Source organism: Cupressus sempervirens, chromosome 10 (assembly GCF_028749045.1).
Source record: "Cupressus sempervirens isolate cs-2001-9-10 chromosome 10, ASM2874904v1, whole genome shotgun sequence".
NCBI classification, from domain to species: Eukaryota; Viridiplantae; Streptophyta; class Pinopsida; order Cupressales; family Cupressaceae; genus Cupressus; species Cupressus sempervirens.
Genome location: NC_143127.1, coordinates 233,917,769 through 233,940,119, shown reverse-complemented (window position 1 = coordinate 233,940,119; position 22,351 = coordinate 233,917,769). Strand labels below are relative to the sequence as shown.

The window sequence follows — 22,351 nt, the reverse complement described above, 5'->3', positions numbered from 1 at the left end:
GCTCACTTGGTTAACAAGGGAATTTTAAAAAGATCCAATGTTAATTGAGTTCACTTAGTTAACATAGGAAAATCATTTTAGTGTTAGTGTCTATCGAGCTGGGTTGACTAATGAAGGCTTTTCTTGTTTTAGAATATTGAGTTTAATAGTTTGTTTATTGGTCCTAGTTGACTGAAGAGATGAATATTATTTATGATAAGGTGTATTAAAGTTGACTTGGTAATGTATTTAATATAACTACAAGGTCAAGTTGAGGATTGGAAGTGTGTGAGAATGTCTAGAAGAAAAGAAAATGCTTAGAAGAAGTGAAATGGAAGGATGAGAAGAATATCCTCGAGGAGCTGCAAATATACATTCGATCAAGAAGGATCAATTATTGAAGCCACAATTGAGATCTGAAATCAGCAAAAATAATTTTGCATCAATAATTAGGTCATATCATTGTTCTTCTCTAATCATTGTAGTAGTGTATCAAATCTCCTAACAGAGTTGGCTTAACAACTATTTGCCAAATCCTCTAACAAGGTGGCATTTCTAGATTGAAGTGTCTAAAGACCTCTAACAAGGCCACTCCTAATAGAGTGATTAAATCCTCTCATAGGATCACACCTAATAGTGCGTTTGTTAACATTTAGGAGGGTTAGCTCCTAATAGGGCTCACTTCGTAAGAGTGAAAAATAATAACTAGTTACAATTGGTTGTTTTTCCCAAATTGGGTTTCCACATTAAATCTTGGTGTCACTTGCATGTTAAATATCTTAAGATCTGCATGTTCAATATTTGGTGAGTTACAACATATTGTTAGTGTTAACCAAGTGTCTATGTGTTAATTGAGTAACAATAGTTTTCAATAGAGTTTATGTTTTGTATAAACATATAAGGGATCTAGGATTTATTTTTTTGGTAATTAATTCACCCCTCCCCTCTTAGTTACTCCTCCTATATTTCTAACAATTAGTATCATAGATTTTTGTGCTTGAGAGAAGGTTTTGAGGACTTAAGCTAAAGATCACAATGTCTTACAAGAGAGAGATGCCCAAGTTGACTACAAATAACTTTGAGGTATGGGAAAAACTTATGAAGCTACATCTAGTGACCATCAATGATTCAAGTCTAAAATATTTGAATACCCAGTATAAAGTTCAATCTAGAACCATGACTATGGAGGAGATTGCTAAAAAGAAGAATCATAACATTATGATGATTGACATAGAATCTACTCTCAACTATGTTGAATTTGACGAGGTCAAAGGGTGTGATACTACTCATGAGATGTGGAAAAAACTAAATGATATCTATGGAGGTGATGATAATGTGAAAAGATCCAAGGAAAAAATCTTGAGAAGTTTGTTTGATCAGATGAAGATGATAGAGGATTAAAATATTGCAAAATATGTTAAGAGAATCAAAGCTAGTTTAAGTGCAATCAAAGCCTCTAAAGGGAAAATCAATGATGTCACAATGGTGGGTAAGGTACTTAGAACCCTTGTTCCTATCTATGTAATCAGAGTGACTTTTATTAAAGAGATAATATGTGATCCAAATAATAAGATAACCTTGGATGCTCTAGTGGAAAGATTGACAACATTTGAACTAGATAACTATGATAATTATGTTCCTAGTTCTAGTAATCTTGAATTTTCATTTCAAGCCAAGTTATGACTTGAGAAGAAAGCAAAAAATTCTAAAGAAAAATAATATGAAAGTGAAAAGGAAGATAATTCTAATAGTGATCTTGAATCCATTGAAGCTCTACTTGCAAGTTCAAGATATCCCAAAGGTAAAGTAAAGTACAAGGGTAAAATTTCTTTGATTTTTTTTTATGAAGAATTTGGTTACTATAAGAATTTGGTATAGCTCTTATACCATGCAAGAAATTTCCTTAGGGAAAAATCACCCAAGATCAAGGAACTCAGGCACAAGCATAAGAATAGACCAACAAGGTATGATCAAAATAACAATATCCAACATTGATTTATTGTCATTCAATGTTCAATGTCCAAGTACACTAGGAATTCCTATATATAAAGGTCTCTGGAATGCTTCTAGAATGCCTAGGAGTCAACACATTGATAAGTCTTACAACTAGGCACATGTCCACTAGAAGTGGATTATCCTCCATTAAGCATAGGAGTAAGTGCGATGATGAGAGGATAAGTCTACAAAGGTGTAGCACATAAAATTATGTTGTAGACACCATGTGCTTAATTAAGAGTGCTAATAACTATGTTGTCTACATGACAACTCAGTTAGTTATGCTAACTCCAGTATTGTAGACACCATGTACTAAATCTGTGTTGTCAACATAAAAAGTCATAAAAGTATGCAAACTCCTAAGTGTCTCACCTAAGAAATAATAAAATAATGCATTGACCTAAGTAAAATTAAGTAAAGTATAATAAGTAAATACTTATTTACACCAACATCCCCCCTTAAGTGAAACTTAGGGGAATGCACTTAAGCTTATGAAAACTAGGATGAAATGCATAATGGGTCCCCACTACAAGGCCATGTTAGATACCCATGTACATAATGAAATTCAATCTCTCATAAAGTAGAGAAAGAGGAAAAAACTCATGGAAAAAACCTTCCCCCAAAAAGAGAGATTAAAAGACAAAATGCATGGATGAATGGAGTAATCAAGACACCCCCATTATGACATACATCAAGTATATACAAAAGAGAATTATGAGAAGAAGAAAACCCCATAAGAGGAAAAATTCCCCCCAATAAAAGAGAAGAAGAAGGAAATAAGGTAGACCACCACCCCCCCGTCCCCCAAATGTAGTGTGTTGATCAGTGATAGCTCCAATATAGAAGTTGATCCATGACTGCTGAATAATGTTCCTCCCCTTTGGAAGAAACAATAGCAAAGGTACTAGTGAGATGCTTCCCTTATGTGTAGAAATAATCTTGATGATGAAACATGTATCTAAAACCTGCTCAATTGTCCCTATGTCGATACTGATAGTGGGGCATATGCACCGAGTTGTGGTGCCAAAAAGGTGACAAGTGTTTTTTTTTCCCCTATTTTAAATAGTACGTACGCGCTACGGCTTGGGTAACTCGACCCATAGTGCGTACATGCTATAGCACGTACGCTCTATTACCAAAACAAAAAAAGTATATATGATAGGTTGCAGACCCATAGCCCATTATTTTCATAAATATTTTGTTCTACTCCTATAGCGAGTAGGGCATGCGTGAGTTGAAAACTTAACATTTTCACCACCATTTGCAAAAATGCCTCCACAAGCGCACCCACGACAATGTCGTAAGTGATATAAACCTAACTTTGCATTTTTTGATATGTTTTTCATATTGTTTTGTAGGTTTTTAATATTTTTTTGTTGGGTTTTTACAAATTTCATTTAGATTTGTTTATTTATTTGGATTTCAATTGATTTTTTATCAGGAAATGTCCATAATCAACCAAAAAATCCACAAGAATGTCAAAACCCTTAAGAACCTCAAAACCAAAACCCTCCTCAAGAAAAACAACAAATTCCACAACTCAAACCAATTGCAAGACCTTCATTAGGCACACAAGAAAATATAATAAATGAAATAGAGAGAGGCAAAATTGAATTAGAAAGACTCATTGCTCAGTTGAAAGAATCTGGACAAACCAATCTAATGAGGGCTTAATTGACATCATCCCTCAAATCTATTAACACCCAAATAGCCTCAGTTAGTGGTCAATTAAATATTTGGTGGGTTAAGAGGGATGAACAAAAAAGATTTTATGCAAATAAATTTTCATATGAAGATGTTGAAAAAAAAGAAATACCAAAAGGTAGTATATGTGCATTATTTAGAAAACTCGATGACCAAAATACTGTTAGAGAGGGTACTAAATGATTCCCTATCCATTGGTGCATACACGGTGCTATTAGAAATAATTTTTGGGATAGATGGTGGATGGTTTTTGATGTCCCTCCTTGCAGCAATCATGAGGTCCCCATGTATTTTTTGAAGAAATTATATTGTGAGTTTGTCCTTGGGGAGATCCCCAATTATTTTGATATATTAGACTCCCAAGGTAGAGGTGGGGGTCATCATTTGAGAGGTTGGGAGCATGTCATGAACTTAATGTAGTTAGGGAACCTGTGCTCAAGCCATAGTGCGAGCATGTGAATATTCCTTCAGTTGTGAAGGAACATGTAGAGGCCAGCACTCTAGGGACCATTAATGCTTTGACACAGACCCTCATCCATTCCATGAGCCCATTAGTTGAGGGGGAGCCTTCTATGTGTCATGGTCACATGTGCACTTCATGCGGATCCCTATGCACATTTGGCACTCATGCTAGAGATGGTGCAGATGATGGGCTTGTTAGCAATTAGTTCTTGAACGACACATTTGGCATTGACACACAGGTAAATTACAATTATAATTTACTAATTTGATCACATTTTATATGTATAGTGAATGATTAATTAATTAGCATCTATTGTCATTAATGATGATGTTGCTTCTGGATTCGATTGTGTAAGTTTTTTTTTATCATCAACGTTTCGGATCACACTCTGTGATCCATCATCAGGATGAGAGAAGGAAGTAAAAAGTATGCAGACTAGCCAAGCCAAGCAGAATAAAAAGAAAGAAGAGAGTGGGAGGAGGAGCACACAACACGAGGCAGAGGAAGAAGGAAATGAAAAGAAAGAAAAAAATTTTAAAAAGGGGGACAAGAGAAGAAAAAAAAAAAAAAAAACAAGATAGAAGAAACAAAAGAAAGAGGGAAGAGTAAAGAAATAACTGAGAAAAAGAGAGAGTATATATATATATATATATAGATAAGACATTTTTAATATAAGCTAACGAATGTATATGGTATATAACTATATATATGAATTAAGAAATAGTATATATATATATATATAAGATGACCTATGCAAATATATCCTAATACAATAGTTATGTATGCCTAAAATATATATGCACAATGAATATATATATAAATTATATATATATATATATGAAATAATAAAAATAAAAGAAAAATAGAGAATGAAAATAAAAGATAAAAATATATATAAACAGGAACAAATGCAAAAGGTCTCCCAAAAACAAGACCCACCCGACACAAGAGAAAATTAAAAATAAACATAAATAATTGAAAAAAATAAATTAAATCAATCTAAAAATAAAAATAAAAGAACCAAATGTGTGTGTGTGTATATATATATATATATATATATATATATAAATGAGAGATCGCAAAAGAACACGAGACCAACTCAAAACATGAGACAAAATAAATGAAAGCAAAAAATAAGAACATAAAAACAATAAAAATACTAAATATTAAAAAATAATTAATGAATAAATTAATAAAATTAAAAAAATTAGAAAAAATAATAAAATTAGAAGACCAAAAACATAAAGAAAAGCAAGCCGCACGCGAAAAGAAACAACCAAGAGACAGAAAAGAAGAGGACAGAAAGGAAGAAGAAAAAACAAAGAAAAAACAAGACAAAGAAGAGCCAACGAACAAGGACACCAAACCACAGACAGGGGAGGGGGCTATCCATGTTGTTGCCGGCAATCGAGTGAGCGAAAGAAAGGTTGCCACGAGGGGTTCAAGGACCACCCATCATCTCGATTAAGGTTGAGGGGGTGGTGGCTAATTTCAATGGCTTCTTTGAGCTTTCTCTTGAAATAATTGCTCTCTTTGCAAAGGAGCTTTCTCTTCAAGGCTTTGATCTTGAAGAGAGTCAAAGCCTTGGTTCTCAATTCCTCCTTTGATGAGACCACAAAGAAAAAATTGGTTCCATCCAAAGAAGTGACCCCCCGTATTTATGGGGCCCCTAAAATTCACAAAGGAGGCATACCTTGGAGACCCATTGTGGACACTATTGGGTCACCTACTTTTCTCCTTGCCTCCCACCTTGCCAAGTTAATTTCCCCCTTGATTGGAAATTACAACTCTTTCATCAAGGATTCTTCACATTTCATCCAGTTTGTTAAGGGCTGCAAGGCCGAACAGGATGACATCATGGTAAGTTTTGATGTGGTCTCCCTCTTCACCAAAGTCCCTATTCAGGAGTTTGTTCTTATTGTAAAGAGCAAGATTGGTGATGAGATGGAAGACTTGGTTGAATTCTATCTAAGATCCACGTTCTTCTCCTTCCAAAATGTTATCTATGAGCAAGTGGAAGGGGTTGCCATGGGTTCCCCTCTCTCTCCGATCATTGCGAACCTCTTTATGGAACATTTTGAGGAGACAACCATCCACTCCTTTCCCCTGAAACCTAGATGGTGGAAATGATATGTAGATGACACCAATGTGTGTTGGCCACATGGGCTTGAAAAACTTGAGGAGTTTCACAAGCACATCAACAACTTGGTCCCTAGCATATCATTTACCATGGAGCTAGAGTCAGAAAACTGCTTATCCTTTCTTGATGTTCTTCTCATCAGGAAGCGGGATGGCACCTTTGGTAGGCAGGTTTATCATAAATCCACCCACACTGACTTATATCTCCACTCTTCTTCCCACCACCACCCCAGCCATAAAGCCAACATCCTTAGAACCCTTGCCTTGAGAGCCTTCAGAATATGTGATGAAGAACACTTAGATAGTGAGTTATCTCATCTTCGTCAGGTCTTCTCCTTGAATGGATATCCGTGCAAGCAAATTTCTAGGGCTCTTCACCAGGCCAAATCCTTCTTCCTTTCTAGCTCTAGGCCTACCCCGTCCACGAACCTCCCCGCTTTGCATGTTTCCATTCCTTTTTTGGATGGCATCTCCCAAAAGATTGCCAAAATCTTAACAAAAAGGGGCCTCCGAGTTGCTTTTAAACCCCTTTCAAAGTTAAGTAATCTTGTCCCGCAGCTCAAGGACTCCAAAGACTCATTTCTTGAATCAGGAGTCTACAAGATTGTGTGCTCATGTGGCACCCCCTACATTGGAGAAACTAGTCGTTCTTTTCGTACTAGGATACATGAGCACGGGGCAGCCATCATGCATGATAGGGTCCAAAAATCGGCCTTAGCAGAGCACTCTGTCACCACCAAACATCACATTTGTTTGGAGCAAGCGCAAATCCTTTGCAAAGAGAGCAATTATTTCAAGAGAAAGCTCAAAGAAGCCATTGAAATTAGCCACCACCCCCTCAACCTTAATCGAGATGATGGGTGGTCCTTGAACCCCTCGTGGCAACCTTTGCTTCGCTCACTCGATTGCCGGCAACAGCATGGATAGCCCCCTCCCCTGACTGTGGTTTGGTGTCCTTGTTCATTGGCTCTTCTTTGTCTTGTTTTTTCTTTGTTTTTTCTTCTTCCTTTCTGTCCTCTTCTTTTCTGTCTCTTGGTTGTTTCTTTTTGCGTGCGGCTTGCTTTTCTTTATGTTTTTGGTCTTCTAATTTTATTATTTTTTCTAAGTTTTTTAATTTTATTAATTTATTCATTAATTATTTTTTATTATTTAGTATTTTTATTGTTTTTATGTTCTTATTTTTTGCTTTCATTTGTTTTGTCTCGTGTTTTGAGTTGGTCTCGTGTTCTTTTGCGATCTCTCCTTTATATATATATATATATTTGGTTCTTTTATTTTTATTTTTAGATTGATTTAATTAATTTTTTTCAATTATTTATGTTTATTTTTAATTTTCTCTTGTGTCGGGTGGGTCTTGTTTTTGGGAGACCTTTTGCATTTGTTCTTGTTTATATATATTTTTATCTTTTATTTTCATTCTCTATTTTTCTTTTATTTTTATTATTTCATATATATATATATATAATTTTTATATATATTCATTGTGCATATATATTTTAGGCATACATATACTATTGTATTAGGATATATTTGCACAGGTCGTCTTATATATATATATATACTATTTCTTAATTCATATCTATAGTTATATACCATATACATTCGTTATCTTATATTAAAAATGTCTTTTATATATATATATATATATATATATATACTCTCTCTTTTTCTCAGTTATTTCTTTACTCTTCCCTCTTTCTTTTGTTTCTTCTATCTTGTTTTTTTTTTTTTTTTTTCTTCTCTTGTCCCCCTTTTTAAAATTTTTTTCTTTCTTTTCATTTCCTTCTTCCTCTACCTCGTGTTGTGTGCTCCTCCTCCCCCTCTCTTCTTTCTTTTTATTCTGCTTGGCTTGGCTAGTCTGCATACTTTTTACTTCCTTCTCTCATCCTGATGATGGATCACAGAGTGTGATCCGAAACGTTGATGATGAAAAAAAAACTTACACAATCGAATCCAGAAGCAACATCATCATTAACAATGGATTGTGGAAACTTGATATTATTAATCTATTGTCATTGTTCAAAATTTAGGGTCAGAGTGTTGCTGGGCCTAGCAACAATCCTCCAGGCCTATTTTTTGTCCCTTCCACGAGTCCAGAGGTATGTATCAATTTAATATTTTTAATTAATACATATATTTATTACATAATCATATTAAGGATTGACAAAAAAAATTATGCATGTGCATTATTTCTCCATAGGACCCTCAACCTTTACTATGGACTCGAAGCATAGACATCATACGAGCTTCACACAGGTACAATTGTTTCATGTTAATTTAATTCATTTGATTATATTTATTTCATGTTTCATGTTAGATGTAATGTGTATTTTATGACATGCAGCTTATGATGTCGTGCACACCTCCTCATCTACGACAGTATGTTGATAGTGGAGTGGCTGCAGCTGTGGCTAGCTCATAGCCATTGATGGAGGTATGAAAGAATTTTCTTCATTTTAGTTGTTGTTTATAATAGTTAGTCTCAAAATTTCTAATTTTATTTATAAGTGATTATGTTTATTGAATTTTTGTAGGGTCTTGTCATGCCTGATCATCCACGAGCATTTGAGGTGGACTTATAGAGTGACTATTTGATGGCAGTAAGAAAATAATTGATTTTGTGTGTACATATATTTGATATCAACGTATAATAATTATTGATTCATATGTACTTTCCTTGTATCAGTTGGAGTTGGAGAAGAGCCTCAACAAGAGGTTGAGTGAGCATGACAAGAGGACCCCATCATCTCCACTATCTCCCTCCACACGATGGCAAAGGATGTTGAGAGACTTGTTTCCTTCCCCTCATGGGAAGGAAAAGATATAGTTGATCTATATATATATATATATATATATATATATATATATATATATATATATATATATATATATATATATATATATATATATATATATATATATATATATATAGGCATCAGTGGACATATTCAATACACATTTGATGTATATGACATTCTATATTTGATGTATGACATTATTCAACTTATGACATTATTGGTTAATATATGATATGTTTGTTCATATACAACATTATTGGTTATCATAATATATTATGTGTTTGTTAATGTACATGACATTATTGGTTATCATTTTATATTATATGTTTGTTCATGTATGACATTAAACTAGATTTGTTTGTGTATGACATTAAATTAGATAAGTGCATGTATGACATTAAATTAGATATGTTTGTGTATGACATTAAATTCATAAAAATTTATGTTTATGTATGACTTTCACATTGTGATATGAAACTTATTAATGCTACAAAGGATCAAATTCAATTTTCTTGGAAATCTAACTCAAGAGTGTCACCAAATGTGAAGGATGTCTTGAAATTGAGAATTGTCATTTGAGACTACACCTAACACCCTAATAATCATTTGGAGGAGATTCAAACAATGTTGTTCAAGTTTTTGTGTGAGATACATCTAATACTACAAATATCACAAAGGAATTTTGAAGCCTTGAAGCCATTTTTTTGTGTGTACCTCTTAATATTTGAGTTACTTGTTGCATTTATAATGTGGAGTTTTCAATGCACCATGAACTTTTGTGCTCCGTGCATTCTACTTTGCATACTAATGGAATGTTAGAGGAGTGTGGTGTACGTGCTCTTCTAAACTAATAAAGAGACTTGCTACATCATTTTTTTATGTCCTAGGGATGATGGTTGTTTCTTTTATATAAATTATTTCTTTAATGACAAGTGCTTTGAGTGTGGTGGGATAGTGAAGTTTTTTTCATGTTTTCATGAGGGTTATAGACAAGATTTTGGAAAGGAAATTGCCCAAAAAAGGGTATATAAAATAATTAAGTATATACTTAAAAGTGAAGGTGAAGGCTATAGACATGAGTTGGTTATACAATAATGCAACGTACCTAATTTTATTTCAGATTTCAAGAAGAATTTTTTTTACAAGTATGCAAGGCATAGCCATAGGTCTTAGTGGCTAGACCATCAATTCAGGATGTGTAAGTACACTTTCCTAATTGATATAATTATATCAGTTTTTGACTTTGCATAGAACTATAATTGTATCCCCAAAATTAATTGAAAGCTCTATATTATCATTATATCCATGTTGCTATTTTTGTGCACATAACACACACACACACACACACACACACACACACACACACACACACATTCTCTTGATAGTATAGAAGAAGACCACACAATAATTAGAGAATACCATTTTTATATTAGCGATGATAGATCTCACTCTCATGAGTATGTCCAATACTAATTTGAAAATTATTTTGAATGGGTCTAGGAAAATGATATTGCTATGGATAGAAATTTCATTTGGTCAAATAATTGCACATCTCAATTCAAGAATGGTTGTATGTTTTATTGGCTATGTAGAATTTATGTGATAGAGGCGTACCTCATATATTAAATTTTTTCAAGGTCAAATGAGAGTATGATAGAGTAGGTGTGTGTATATAAAGAGTTGTAGTGAAGGAGAATTTGACAATTTAAAGTACAAAACTCCTTGATGCCCATTCCATTATTTATTGGTGTACTACAATGTTACTATAGGGGGGACTATTGAATCAATAGCATACATATTGTTTTGGTTGGTTGAGTTGGAACAATAGGAGATAGGTTGAATTGTTAGATAGTGAAGAATTCTTCAAAACACATTCTTTTTTAAATTGATATGTTAGTACATGGACTATTTGAACATGAGAGTTTTATTTTTTTTTGTCCCAAGTGTGTTTAGTGTAGCTGGGATTAGTGTGAGTCAAGTGAGTGGGTCAATATGTGGGTTCCACATTGTCTAACTCTTTTATCTCTCACACTCTCTATAATGAATAAGGACATGGAGTGTTTTTAATTAGTGTAGTGGTGTATACCTTGATAAAGGGCATCATGAGCTTTGGAATGCTTCTAACAATTCCTCAATCAAACTCTTGGCTCAAAAGCTCTTTTAGCATCACCTGAGATGGCATCGTAAAATGAAAATAGAGTGTGATCTCCAAAAACTGAGAGAGGTTATTGTAGGTCTCTGCAACACCATCTTGTAGGAACTAGAATTGCATCCATACCTCACACAAGCTCTGAGATATGCCTTGTCAAAGATCGCAGCCCTATGGCATTTAGTGACCCTTAGGGACATTCTGGTTTGGTGTTCCCGAGAACGTTTGAGAATTGAAGGGGATAGGATGAGGTTGAGGATAGAGTTTAGTAGGCCACCTAAAGCTAATGGAGTAGATAGTTTGATCCTATGACAAAAGGTGTGAGAGATTAGGTAGTTGGCAACTTTGTACTGGCCAATACTACAAGTTTCAGCATCACTCAAGATGGCATCGTAAAATGAAAACAAAGTGTGATCTCCAAAAAGTGAGAGAGGTTATTGTAGGTATCTACAACATGGCCCTATAGGAACTAGAATTAGATCCATAGCTTGCACGTGCTCTAAGATATGCCCTAGCAAAGATTGCAGCCCTATGGCATTTAGTGACCCTTAGGGACATTCTAGTTCGGTGTGCTTGAGAATGTTCAATCACTAAAGGGGATAGGATGAGGTTGAGGATAGGGTTTACTTGGCCACCTAGAGATAATAGAGCATATAGTTTGATCCCACAATGAAAGGTGAGAGAGATTTAGTAGTTGGCAACTTTGTACTGTCCAATACTGCAAGTTTCAGCATCACTCGAGATGGCATCATAAAATGAAAACAAAGTGTGATCTCCAAAAAGTGAAAGAGATTATTGTAGGTCTCCACAACATGGCCTTGTAGGAATTAAAATCACATCCATACCTCACATGAGCTCCGAGATATGCCCCATCAAAGATTGCAGCCCTATGGCATTTAGTGACCCTTAGGGACATTTCAGTTTTACGTACCCGAGAACATTCTAGCACTGAAGGGGATAGAATGAGGTTAGGGATAGGGTTTACCTGACCACTCAGAGGTAATGGAGTAGATATTTCAATCCCACAATGAAAGGTGAGAGAGATTTGGCAGTTGGCAACTTTGTACTAGCCAACACTTCAAGTTTCAGCATCACCCGAAATGGCATTGTAAAATGAAAATAGAGTGTGATCTCCAAAAAGTGAGAGAGGTTATTGTAGATCTCCACAACATAGTCCTATAGGAACTATAATCACATCCATACCTTGCATGAGCTCCAAGATATGCCCCATCAAAGATCACAACCCTATGGCATTTAGTGACCCTTAGGGACATTCTAGTTCAGTATGCCCGAGAATGTTCCAGCACTAAAGGCGATAGACTGAGGTTAGGGATAGGGTTTACTCAGCCACCTAGAGCTAATGGAGTAGTTAGTTCAATCCCATGACGAAAGATGAGCAAGATTTGGTAGTTGGAAACTTATTACTAGCCAATACTGCAAGTTTTAGCATCACCTGAGATGGCATTGTAAAATGAAAATAGAGTGTGATCTCTAAAAAGTGAGAGAGGTTATTATAGGTCTCCACAACATGGTCTTGTAGGAGCTAGAATCACATCCATACCTCACACGAGCTCCGAGATAAGCCCTATCAAATATCGTAGCCCTATGGCATTTAGTGACCCTTAGGGACATTCCGGTTCGGCGTGCCTAAGAATGTTCTAGCACTGAAGGGGATAGAATGAGGTTAGAGATTAGGTTTACCTAGCCACCCAGAGATAATAGAGTAGACAATTTGATCCCATGATGAAAGGTGAGTGAGATTTGGTAGTTGGCAACTTTGTACTAGCCATCATTGCAAGTTTCAACATCACCCGAGATGGCGTGGTAAAATGAAAATAGAGTGTGATCTCCAAAAAGTTAGAGAGGTTATTGTAGATCTTTGCAACACCATCCTATAGGAACTAGAATTGCATCCATACCTTTCACAAGCTCCATGATATGCCCCATCAAAGATCGCAGCCCTATGGCACTTAGTGACCCTTAGGGACATTTGGGTTCGGCGTGCCCGAGAATGTTCCAACACTAAAGGGGATAGAACAAGGTTAGAGATAGGGTTTACCTAGCCACCTAAAGCCAAAGGAGTAGATAGTTTGATCCCACAATGAAAGGTAAGAGAGATTTGACAGTGGGCAACTTTGTACTGGCCAATATTGCAAGTTTCAACATCACTCGAGATGGCATTGTAAAATGAAAATAGAGTGTGATCTCCAAAAAGTTAGAGAGGTTATTGTAGGTCTCTGTAGTACAGTCTTGTAGGAACTAGAATTGCATCCATACCTCACACGAGCTCTAAGATATGCCCTGTCAAAGATTGTAGCCCTATGGCATTTAGTGACCCTTAGGGACATTCTGGTTTGGCGTGCTCGAGAACGTTCCAACACTGAAGGGGATAGAATGAGGTTAGGGATAGGGTTTACCTGGCCACTTGAAGCCAATGGAGTAGGTAGTTTGATCCCACAACAAAAGGTGATAGAGATTTGGTAGTTGGCAACTTTGTACTGGCTAATACTGCAAGTTTCAACATCACTCGAGATGGCGTCATAAAATGAAAATAAAGTGTGATCTCCAAAAAGTGAGAGAGGTTATTGTAGGTCTCTACAACGTAGTCTTGTAGGAACTAGAATCACATCCATACCTTGCACAATATCTAAGATATGCCCCATCAAAGATCGCACCCCTATGGCATTTATTGACCCTTAGGGACATTCTGGTTTGGTGTGCCCGAGAATGTTCTAGCACTAAAGGGAATAGAAAAAGGTTAGGGATAGGGTTTACCTGGCCACTTGGAGCTAATAAAGAAAACAATTTGATCCCCACATGTAGAAAAGGTCATTATATGGATAGTGGACAATATTGGTCAATAAAAAACTTAGATTTTATGCCTTTTTTACTATTTTTTCAATTATGTATAGCCTATACAGATTGGTGGTTGTTCAAGCCTTATATGGTTGGATAGAGGGTTGATTCAGGATTTCATTTCAATTGGTTTAAGGTCTTTATCTTGTATACCAAAAAAGTTATATTAGTTTTAGTGTAGGTAGGTTAGATTTACTCCAAATTTGAGAGTTTCAGCAAGATGGAATCCTAATTTGCAAACTCACTGTGGAATTTCAATGTTGCTTTGTGGAATACAAGTTAGGAGAGGGTTCTTTGAGATGGAATAGATTTAGGGCTGTAGGAGCATGGCATCTATTTTTACCAGCAAGCCCTAGATTAAACATAATCTTATGTCTGGTCTAGATTTGAAGGAAAAAGAAGGATCGGGCTCCTAAATTGATTAATCCAACCCAAGTGAAGGGTGTAGAAGGAAAAGTTTGATATATAGTAGAGATTCAAGGGGTTGAACCAAGTCTGTTCACCCATTTATTTATGTTTTCCGTGTAACCCATCCTAAACTAGCCATTTAGGATTGTGACAAAAAGTGGGTATAACTTGATGCTAGAGACGAGTTGTTGGTTAATATTTTGGAATCTCTTAGGGGATGTTGAAGAGTGTTTAAAAATGAAAAAAAATATAGGGGTCCTTTTTGTGGTTTGGGAGTTTGACTATTAAAACTAGAAATTGTCCTAGTAGGAAGTGTTGGTAACAGTTTTGAAATTTGATTGTTGAGTGTTGAGAAACCTCAAGTTTGAGATTTTTCTTGTTGGTTTGAGTCTATAATATCCATTTCCATCTGAAAATTTGAGTGTTGAAACCATTTAAGAATTTTTTTCCTTTGTAGGCCTATTGGTGGCAGGGAGTTCCTAAGTGTTGATCCAAGTTGTTTGAGTATCCTAAGTTTGAGGGTTGGGCTTGTAAAGTGGAGTCCACTTGCAGGGTAGAGTCTCCCTGTATTAGAAGTCCATTGGATCCTTAGTCCTTGGTGTCTTCAATGAATATATCTTCATAGAATGACCTTGGTGCCCCTACACAATTAAGCAATGATGATGAACATGAGTAAAATTATGAGATTTGTGCCTACATGTTACAATGAAAAATTTGTATCTATTTTGAAATTAAGAACATTGGATGTCCAAGTCATCAGGCTATGATACAAGAGCATCATATGCTTATCAGAGGCACATTGGAGGTCCAAGTCATCATAGAGGTCATGGAGAATCTCCTAGAGTCAATTAGGCAATCCTTCAACCAATCATGGCATTTGAAAGCATAAAAAAGTCATAATGTTGTATGATGTCTTGATGGATTTCAATGTTGGAAAAGTTGTAATTGAGCCATTGAATAGGATCTAGGGATTTCATAGGGTAGGAGAGTCCTTTGATAGGGTCCTATGGGTTATCATAACCTTAGCATATCATTTGATAAATTAAAAGATTCATAAAGGTCTTTAAAAACATAGTTTAATAGTTAAAAAATTTAAATCTTGACTGTAACGGCTACATGGGCATTTTGGAGGGAAAGTCCATAGTTTAAATTTTATGAAGGAATAGGAAGTGAACCAGTTGGAGTTGGTTAAGGGGGTTAGTTTCTATCTCCCAAGTCTATAAATATTTGTTTTGTACAGACTGTAAACACAAATTGTACAGACTGTCTCATAAAAAAAAGAAGGAAAGTGCTTGATTTCAAGAGTAATTTGAAGATCTCTTTGCTTTGTGAGTGCTTCCATGTGTTGGAATGATTGGTAACATCTTAGCAGACATGTTTTGAGATTCTTTACTCAGTTTAGCATTCAAACTTGAAGTTTTGTTCATCAAATTTCTATACCATTGGTTGTAGCAGTCTTATTTCTAAGCATTTTGATAGTTTTTTGTAGCTTATGGGGTTAGGGAACTCATAGACTAAAATTGAGAGTGGATTTGTCTAATTGAAGTCTGGCTTATGGGGTTAGGGAACTCATAGACTAAAATTGAGAGTGGATTTATCTAATTGAAGTCATTTTAGGAGCCTATGCAAAGTTTTAAGTCCATACATTGAGTATTTCTCTATGTTGCTTTGTAAATGCATTATTGCTTCATTGATGAAAACGAGGGCAGTGTGTAGAATCTCAGATATTTTCTCAAGGAGTTGCATCTAAGTATTACATATGTTTTAGAAAAGGATAAAGGGTATTTGGAAAGGTCATTTATTCAAGAAGTCATTTGAAAAAATCAAAATTTATCCATTATTTTGTCTTGCTATTGTCACAGACTTGTGAAAATGCATTAACAACATTTGGGTGAATTATGCATTTTGGCTTGCACAGCATGAAAACTGAAAGGTGTTGATGGGAATATGCTAGATAGGCTAGAAAAAACCTATTAAATCCTAAAAACATCCTAGAGTTGACTGTTTGTGGCATTTTCCTACCAGGACCTAGAAGGGTCACTTGGCACATTGTTACAAATTTGCTCATTTTGGGTTGTTACTTGGGTCCATCACTGTATCCTCTGAATCAGGCTGTAAGACATTTTTTCTATGAGATGATTACTATTGGTAATAAGCAGGATTTGAGAGTTTCAACAAGATTTGAAGTTTGAGCAATGAATGTATAGTTTTCCCTAAAATTTTAGTGCATAAAAAGGGGTATGTGATTTCTCCAAGGGTGGATTTAGTGTTTTCTCCAGACAAGAGTTCCATTTTATGTTGGAATTCATCTAATATAACCAAATTGAAGGTGTTTGAACTATTTTGAGCTTCTAGAGATGTTGTAAAGTAAGATTTCTAGAAAGCCCTAGGGTAAAGGGGCTAGAAAGAAGGGTTTTATAAAAAACATTGTAAAGTTGATCATGAGACCAAAAAAATAGAAAAATCCTTGCATTTGAGTCATCTCTTAAGACTTTTTTGGGTCATGGGAGTTCCAAAAGTCAAGGGATTATGAGTTTCTTTGTAAATGGCCTATATTAAGCTTAGTTGGTTGAATAAAATAGCCAGTTTTGAGTGATATTTTACAAAAAAAGTGTAGTTGGTTTTGGACTATATTTTAGAGTGAGGAAAAGGGTATTTTAATCACCCAATAGTTTAGGAATTTCTGTGGGAAAGTTTGGAGAAAACAACAAATTCGTGACTGGCAAGGGCCAGTTGGAACAAGCCTAGAAGAGGCAAAATTGAGAAAGTGTAAGGGATGAGTTGCTGAGAGTGTGCAAGGAGTTGGAACATGTTAGATGGAATGTTTTGAGATGATCAAAGGTGTTGGGGTCATGGTATGAAGCTAAGGACGAGTTTTGGTATGTTGGAGGCAGCAGGGTACACTAGGTGCATGGTGAACAATGTGAGTGTTTAGAAGACAAACTGAAGATTTGGGTTATAACATCTTAGACATGGTTGTAGGAAGATGTTACCAAGTTAGAGACCTCTTGAACCCTAGTAGAGTCTAATTCCTTGGGTAGATTCCAAGAATACAAGAGAATTCTAGAGTTGAGTTGTGGTTCCTAGGGGAATATAGGAGGGCTTTGCATCAAACACACACACTTGTTGTATAATCATGAATATTGTGATCATTCATGAACTTGAACAACACCATGTTAGAAATAGTGTTGTGAAAAAGGACTACAAAATAGAGGGAAATGGCCATAAAATATGCATGATTTAAATGGCTACATTAAATAGCCCTTTACTTCATAAATCACTTCAACCCAATCATTACGTTGTATAGACAACCTCATCATATGTCACTTGAACAAATTGGACATGTAAAAAATGAGGAAAAAATTCACAAAATTAAATCTTAAAATGTTACAATAGTATTAACCTCATGGAACACATGTGGGATGAATATACATAATCAAGTATTGACCCTTTCCAACATTCCAACTTTATGATAATAATGAGACAAAGTCCAACAAATTGGAATGCAATGATTGCAAGTATTCTTGGGTATCTATTACAAGAAACCATGGTTTGGAAGAAATATAAGAGTAAACTAGTCTTGTAGCCAGGAAAATAATCTCAATAAACACTTTTGAGATGGTCATCTCATGATGATCATAGATAAATAATTCAAAACATACGTTGAACCTACCCAATATATACCTGCATCACTTAAATCACATTAAATGCTAGAACAAAATCAATAAATACGGTAAAAGTTGTTAATATAAGAACTATTTTATGGAAGACTAAATGTATTGTCTATATACTTTTAATTCTTGTCGAACCCATCAATATACATTTTGTCAAATCCTTAGAGAGAACTACATCTGTCACTACCCCATTATCATCAGATCAAGACCTATTTTCCTTCTTACTTTTTGACGATTGTGATCCTCTGCAATTCTAGGCATAAGATTATTAACATACAATGGTACTTGAACAAAGAACACTAATAAATATTGAGGATGTGAATTGATAATACCATTTCACAAATGATTTTTGCATAATACCCTTTATCACTTGTGTGTCAACTTTATTAGCCCTTTTCTTTGTTGACTTGCAAATGAAGAATTAGCATGGTAAAAAATCTAAGATAAGATTAATCCACTAAAATTAGAGAATGATAAAAATTGAATTTGGCTTTTCATTAAGAATTATCCATCTATAGAAATTCTTTCTTTTTTATTTATATGATAACCCTTGCTTGATGAGTATTGAAAACTTCTCCCATTGTATCCTTGCTTTCACCAGCTTGAATTTTATGGTTACATGCACACAATCATGAATTTACATCACAAAACATTCACATTCTAACAATATTCATGTTCTTTCATTACATTTTTTTCTAAATAACAAATTCTAAACTTTCGCTTATTCAAACGACTAATCTAAAAATGAGTCCTATTAAAGAATCTAATATAAATTCAAATAATGTATCTAGATTATAAACAAATCAAAACTAAATCTCATCACTTACACATCATAACAATACGGTCCACCTTAGTCATGTGAATAGTCTTTGGGAAGAGGTTGTAACATTGTATTTGGACCCAATTGATCCTCTTTCTCTCTCTCCCTCTCTCCCTATTCAATCTAATGAGCCAACTAGATCTACTCAACATTTTAATGTCTCAAGTATTGCCTCATGGTCTAACTCGCAAACTTTCCAAAGAATCTTATTATGTTGTTTTCTACCATATTTTATCAAGTGGACATTTGATGCAACAAAAAGGTTTGAATAATAAAGAATCTTCCTCTCTATTTGACAATCCTCGAATAACCACAATTTAGGGTTCTTCATAGAATATCGTCTAAGCCATGTGCCTGTTACGACCACTGCACCGACATGGTACTCTAAACTTTTACCATCTATAATCGAGTGATCCAATTTTTTTTTGGCTTCAACACAATGATACAAATAATAATCTATCCTTTCTTCATTGTCTTTAGGTGCAATAACATCAAAAACATGGCCTGCAATGACAAATGTACAAAATGCAGTCATTAATTCAGAAAATACTTGGATAGAAGTTATAAAGTTACATATTGAAATTTAAAAGATATATAAATATATATATTACCAAGTTGTACTAGATCTGACAAGCAATCAAAGTCAATAGATGAATCCATCTCTACCATTTCTAGTGCTTTTGGGGAACAATAGGTGTTAATTGGTTCCAAAACCCATATATCCCATTTGTCCACCCATTCAGTCAACTCACAGTCATTCCAATTTTCCTTTTCACATGATGAAAAATAGCATGCCATTTTTTGTGTGTGGATACTCCATGAACTTACATCAGAGCTTCTAAAAGAGTGTAACTTACTAGATCCTATTAGTGTGCAACAATCCTCATATGGTACAATGTTAGTATTATCTATCAACCAAAAAAATCTATGAACTGTAGACTCACCTTCCTTACCTGGACCCATTGTAGTGTTACACAATTGGACAATGGATTTTCAATTTGTCAATATTGCTTCATCTTTGTACTTTAGTTCTTCATGAGTCAACACTTTTTTAATGCATGCACCTACACCATCGTGCTCTCCCTTATCATGACCAACCTCTGCAAAATTTCACATATATTGAATTTTACACAACCTGTGCATCCTGCTCAACCAATAGAACATACGTGCATTCTTGAATTGAGATGCACAATTGTCTGACTAAATAATATGCTAACAATATGTTATGCCCCTATTAGCCAAATCTCCATAAAATAGTTGAAAACAACCATTTACAAACTTCGTAGAATGTGATCGTTCATTGCTGATGTAAAAATGGTACTCCTTCAAAATCTTCCTATCATCCTCTGTACTTATAGGTGAATGCATGAATGTTATGTGAACAAATATGGAAACCTGTTGAGAAGTATAATACCTTTCTTGCACCTCATTTTGTGGTTGTAGTGTGTATTTCTCTGCAAAACTTACAATGGAAACAATGGTATCCAATGGAAACATATCCTTGCTCAACTTGAATTGAAAATCTATCCATCAAGCTCTATGGGTATGCCTTGCTTACTCGTCAATAATCTTTTCATGAAAAATCTTCATAAACTCATACACTAGAATCTTTTCAATGACTAAATCACATCTTTTACCTTGTTTCCCATCTTTTAGAGCATATGTCACTATCTTAAAATTTTCGTAATCTACTATTTCATTTCCAATTGCATGTGTACTATCTATATGTTGACAAGTTGATAAAAGTTGCAAAGAACCACAAAATAAGCACGTACCATCCAAGCATGATGTCTTGTAAAATTGTTGGCCGTCCTCTATCTCACATAAAATTTTGGATATGAATTTCCTTGAAGATTTTTGTGGCTCATTTATGTCACAATCTTGCAAAACAAACTGAGAATGCAAAACTACACATATATGCCTATAAACATCAAAATGGTTATAAAATTCAATGTGTATCCTACAACAACAAGTTGTGCATGTGTGATTTATCTTCACATAAAAAGGTTTACCCATCTCAAAAAATCTTTGACTTCTTCGAATTTGAGGATACATAGCAATAAATTTTGCAAAAAAATGTTTCTGAGTTGAGTCCAAAAAATGTTTTTTAACATGTGGCTCCCAATTTTGGCTACCAATCCTCCTTCTTACAATATCTCTTTGATTAGGAGAAACATGTGTGTTATTTTTCCAAAAAATTTTGATCAATGATTTCAAGGCTTCACTAATTTCTTTATCCTTTCGTGGTAGTCTACATCTAAATGTCCATAACTAATTTTTTGTTGGATCTTTCAATCTCTCATGCCTTAGCATGGCTCTCCTTAGAGTACCTCTACCAATTTTTAATGTTTTGCTTGTCTTTTTCATGAGTCGAGATTTTTTCATTTGGCTACTTACTATTATCAATGTAAGTACTTGTCTTGTGATATTACTATCTTTGGTGCATGATTTAGAACCTACTTTGTCATAAGCACTCATTAGATTCTTTACAATATTTTTTTCATTTGAATCGTCCATTGTTCTTAGCCCAAGAATCTTCATGATAGGCCTAAATTTCAAAATTCTCATCATTTTAACAAATAAATTGCATTGACCTATAATATTTAATTCTTCAAAAAATAATCTCCACATACGATTAACTTTTCTTTGACAAGTATGCTTGCTAATCTTGTCAGGCATTGATTTCAAAATGTTAGTATCAATATCAATCAAATATTTTGGTCTTCTAAAATGAATTCTAGAAGGTGTCATAATCTTTTCCATTCCCTCAATATTTTGAACATCAACATTAGGTCGGGTGTATTGTGTACCTTGAACTAAAGATGATGTGCCTTGACAATAAGATGCAAAAGATGGAATATCACCTACTTGATGTGTTGATGTTGTGCCTTCAACATGACATGATGGAGTGTATCTATCATCGGATCTACAAATCGGTGTCTCTTCAACGCGAGAAGATAATATGACTTCAACATTGGAAGATGGTGTAGTGGACATTATGACTCCAACATTGGAAGATGGTGTAGCTTCACAATTCAATTGTCTTCTTGAGCGTAACAGTCTCATTCATTCTCTTTGTATTTCCAATTCTTTCTCTTTGTTTCGTTGTACCAGTGGTTCTTGATTCTCTTCAAAAGTCAATTCTTGATTATTGCTTTGTAATTTTCTTTGCTCACGTAGTAATTTCATTTTATCTCTTTTAATTTCCAAATCTCTCTCCCTATCTTCATTTGTTTGATTTTTTGGTTTCTTCCTTGGCATGATGATGATTTTTACATGTCAAATTATTCAAACATATGAATTACTTAAAATGTGTAAATTACAAATTATTCAAATACATATAAAATTATAATTATTTGAATGAAT

The 22,351-nt window shown here is 34.6% G+C and overlaps 1 protein-coding gene across 1 annotated transcript; it reads left to right on the top strand.

Annotated features, from left to right (window-relative positions):
* Nucleotides 1-6,370: 6,370 nt before the first annotated feature.
* On the top strand, nt 6,371-7,207 carry LOC149533495 (uncharacterized). Its single transcript, XM_089805872.1, has one exon. It carries the CDS (start codon nt 6,371-6,373, stop codon nt 7,205-7,207), a length of 837 nt encoding a protein of 278 aa, XP_089661998.1.
* Nucleotides 7,208-22,351: the final 15,144 nt, after the last annotated feature.

What these genes read in the sequence shown, in the direction of transcription:
- LOC149533495 (XM_089805872.1), top strand. Translation starts at nt 6,371, where the DNA reads ATGGAGCTAGAGTCAGAAAACTGCTTATCCTTTCTTGATGTTCTTCTC.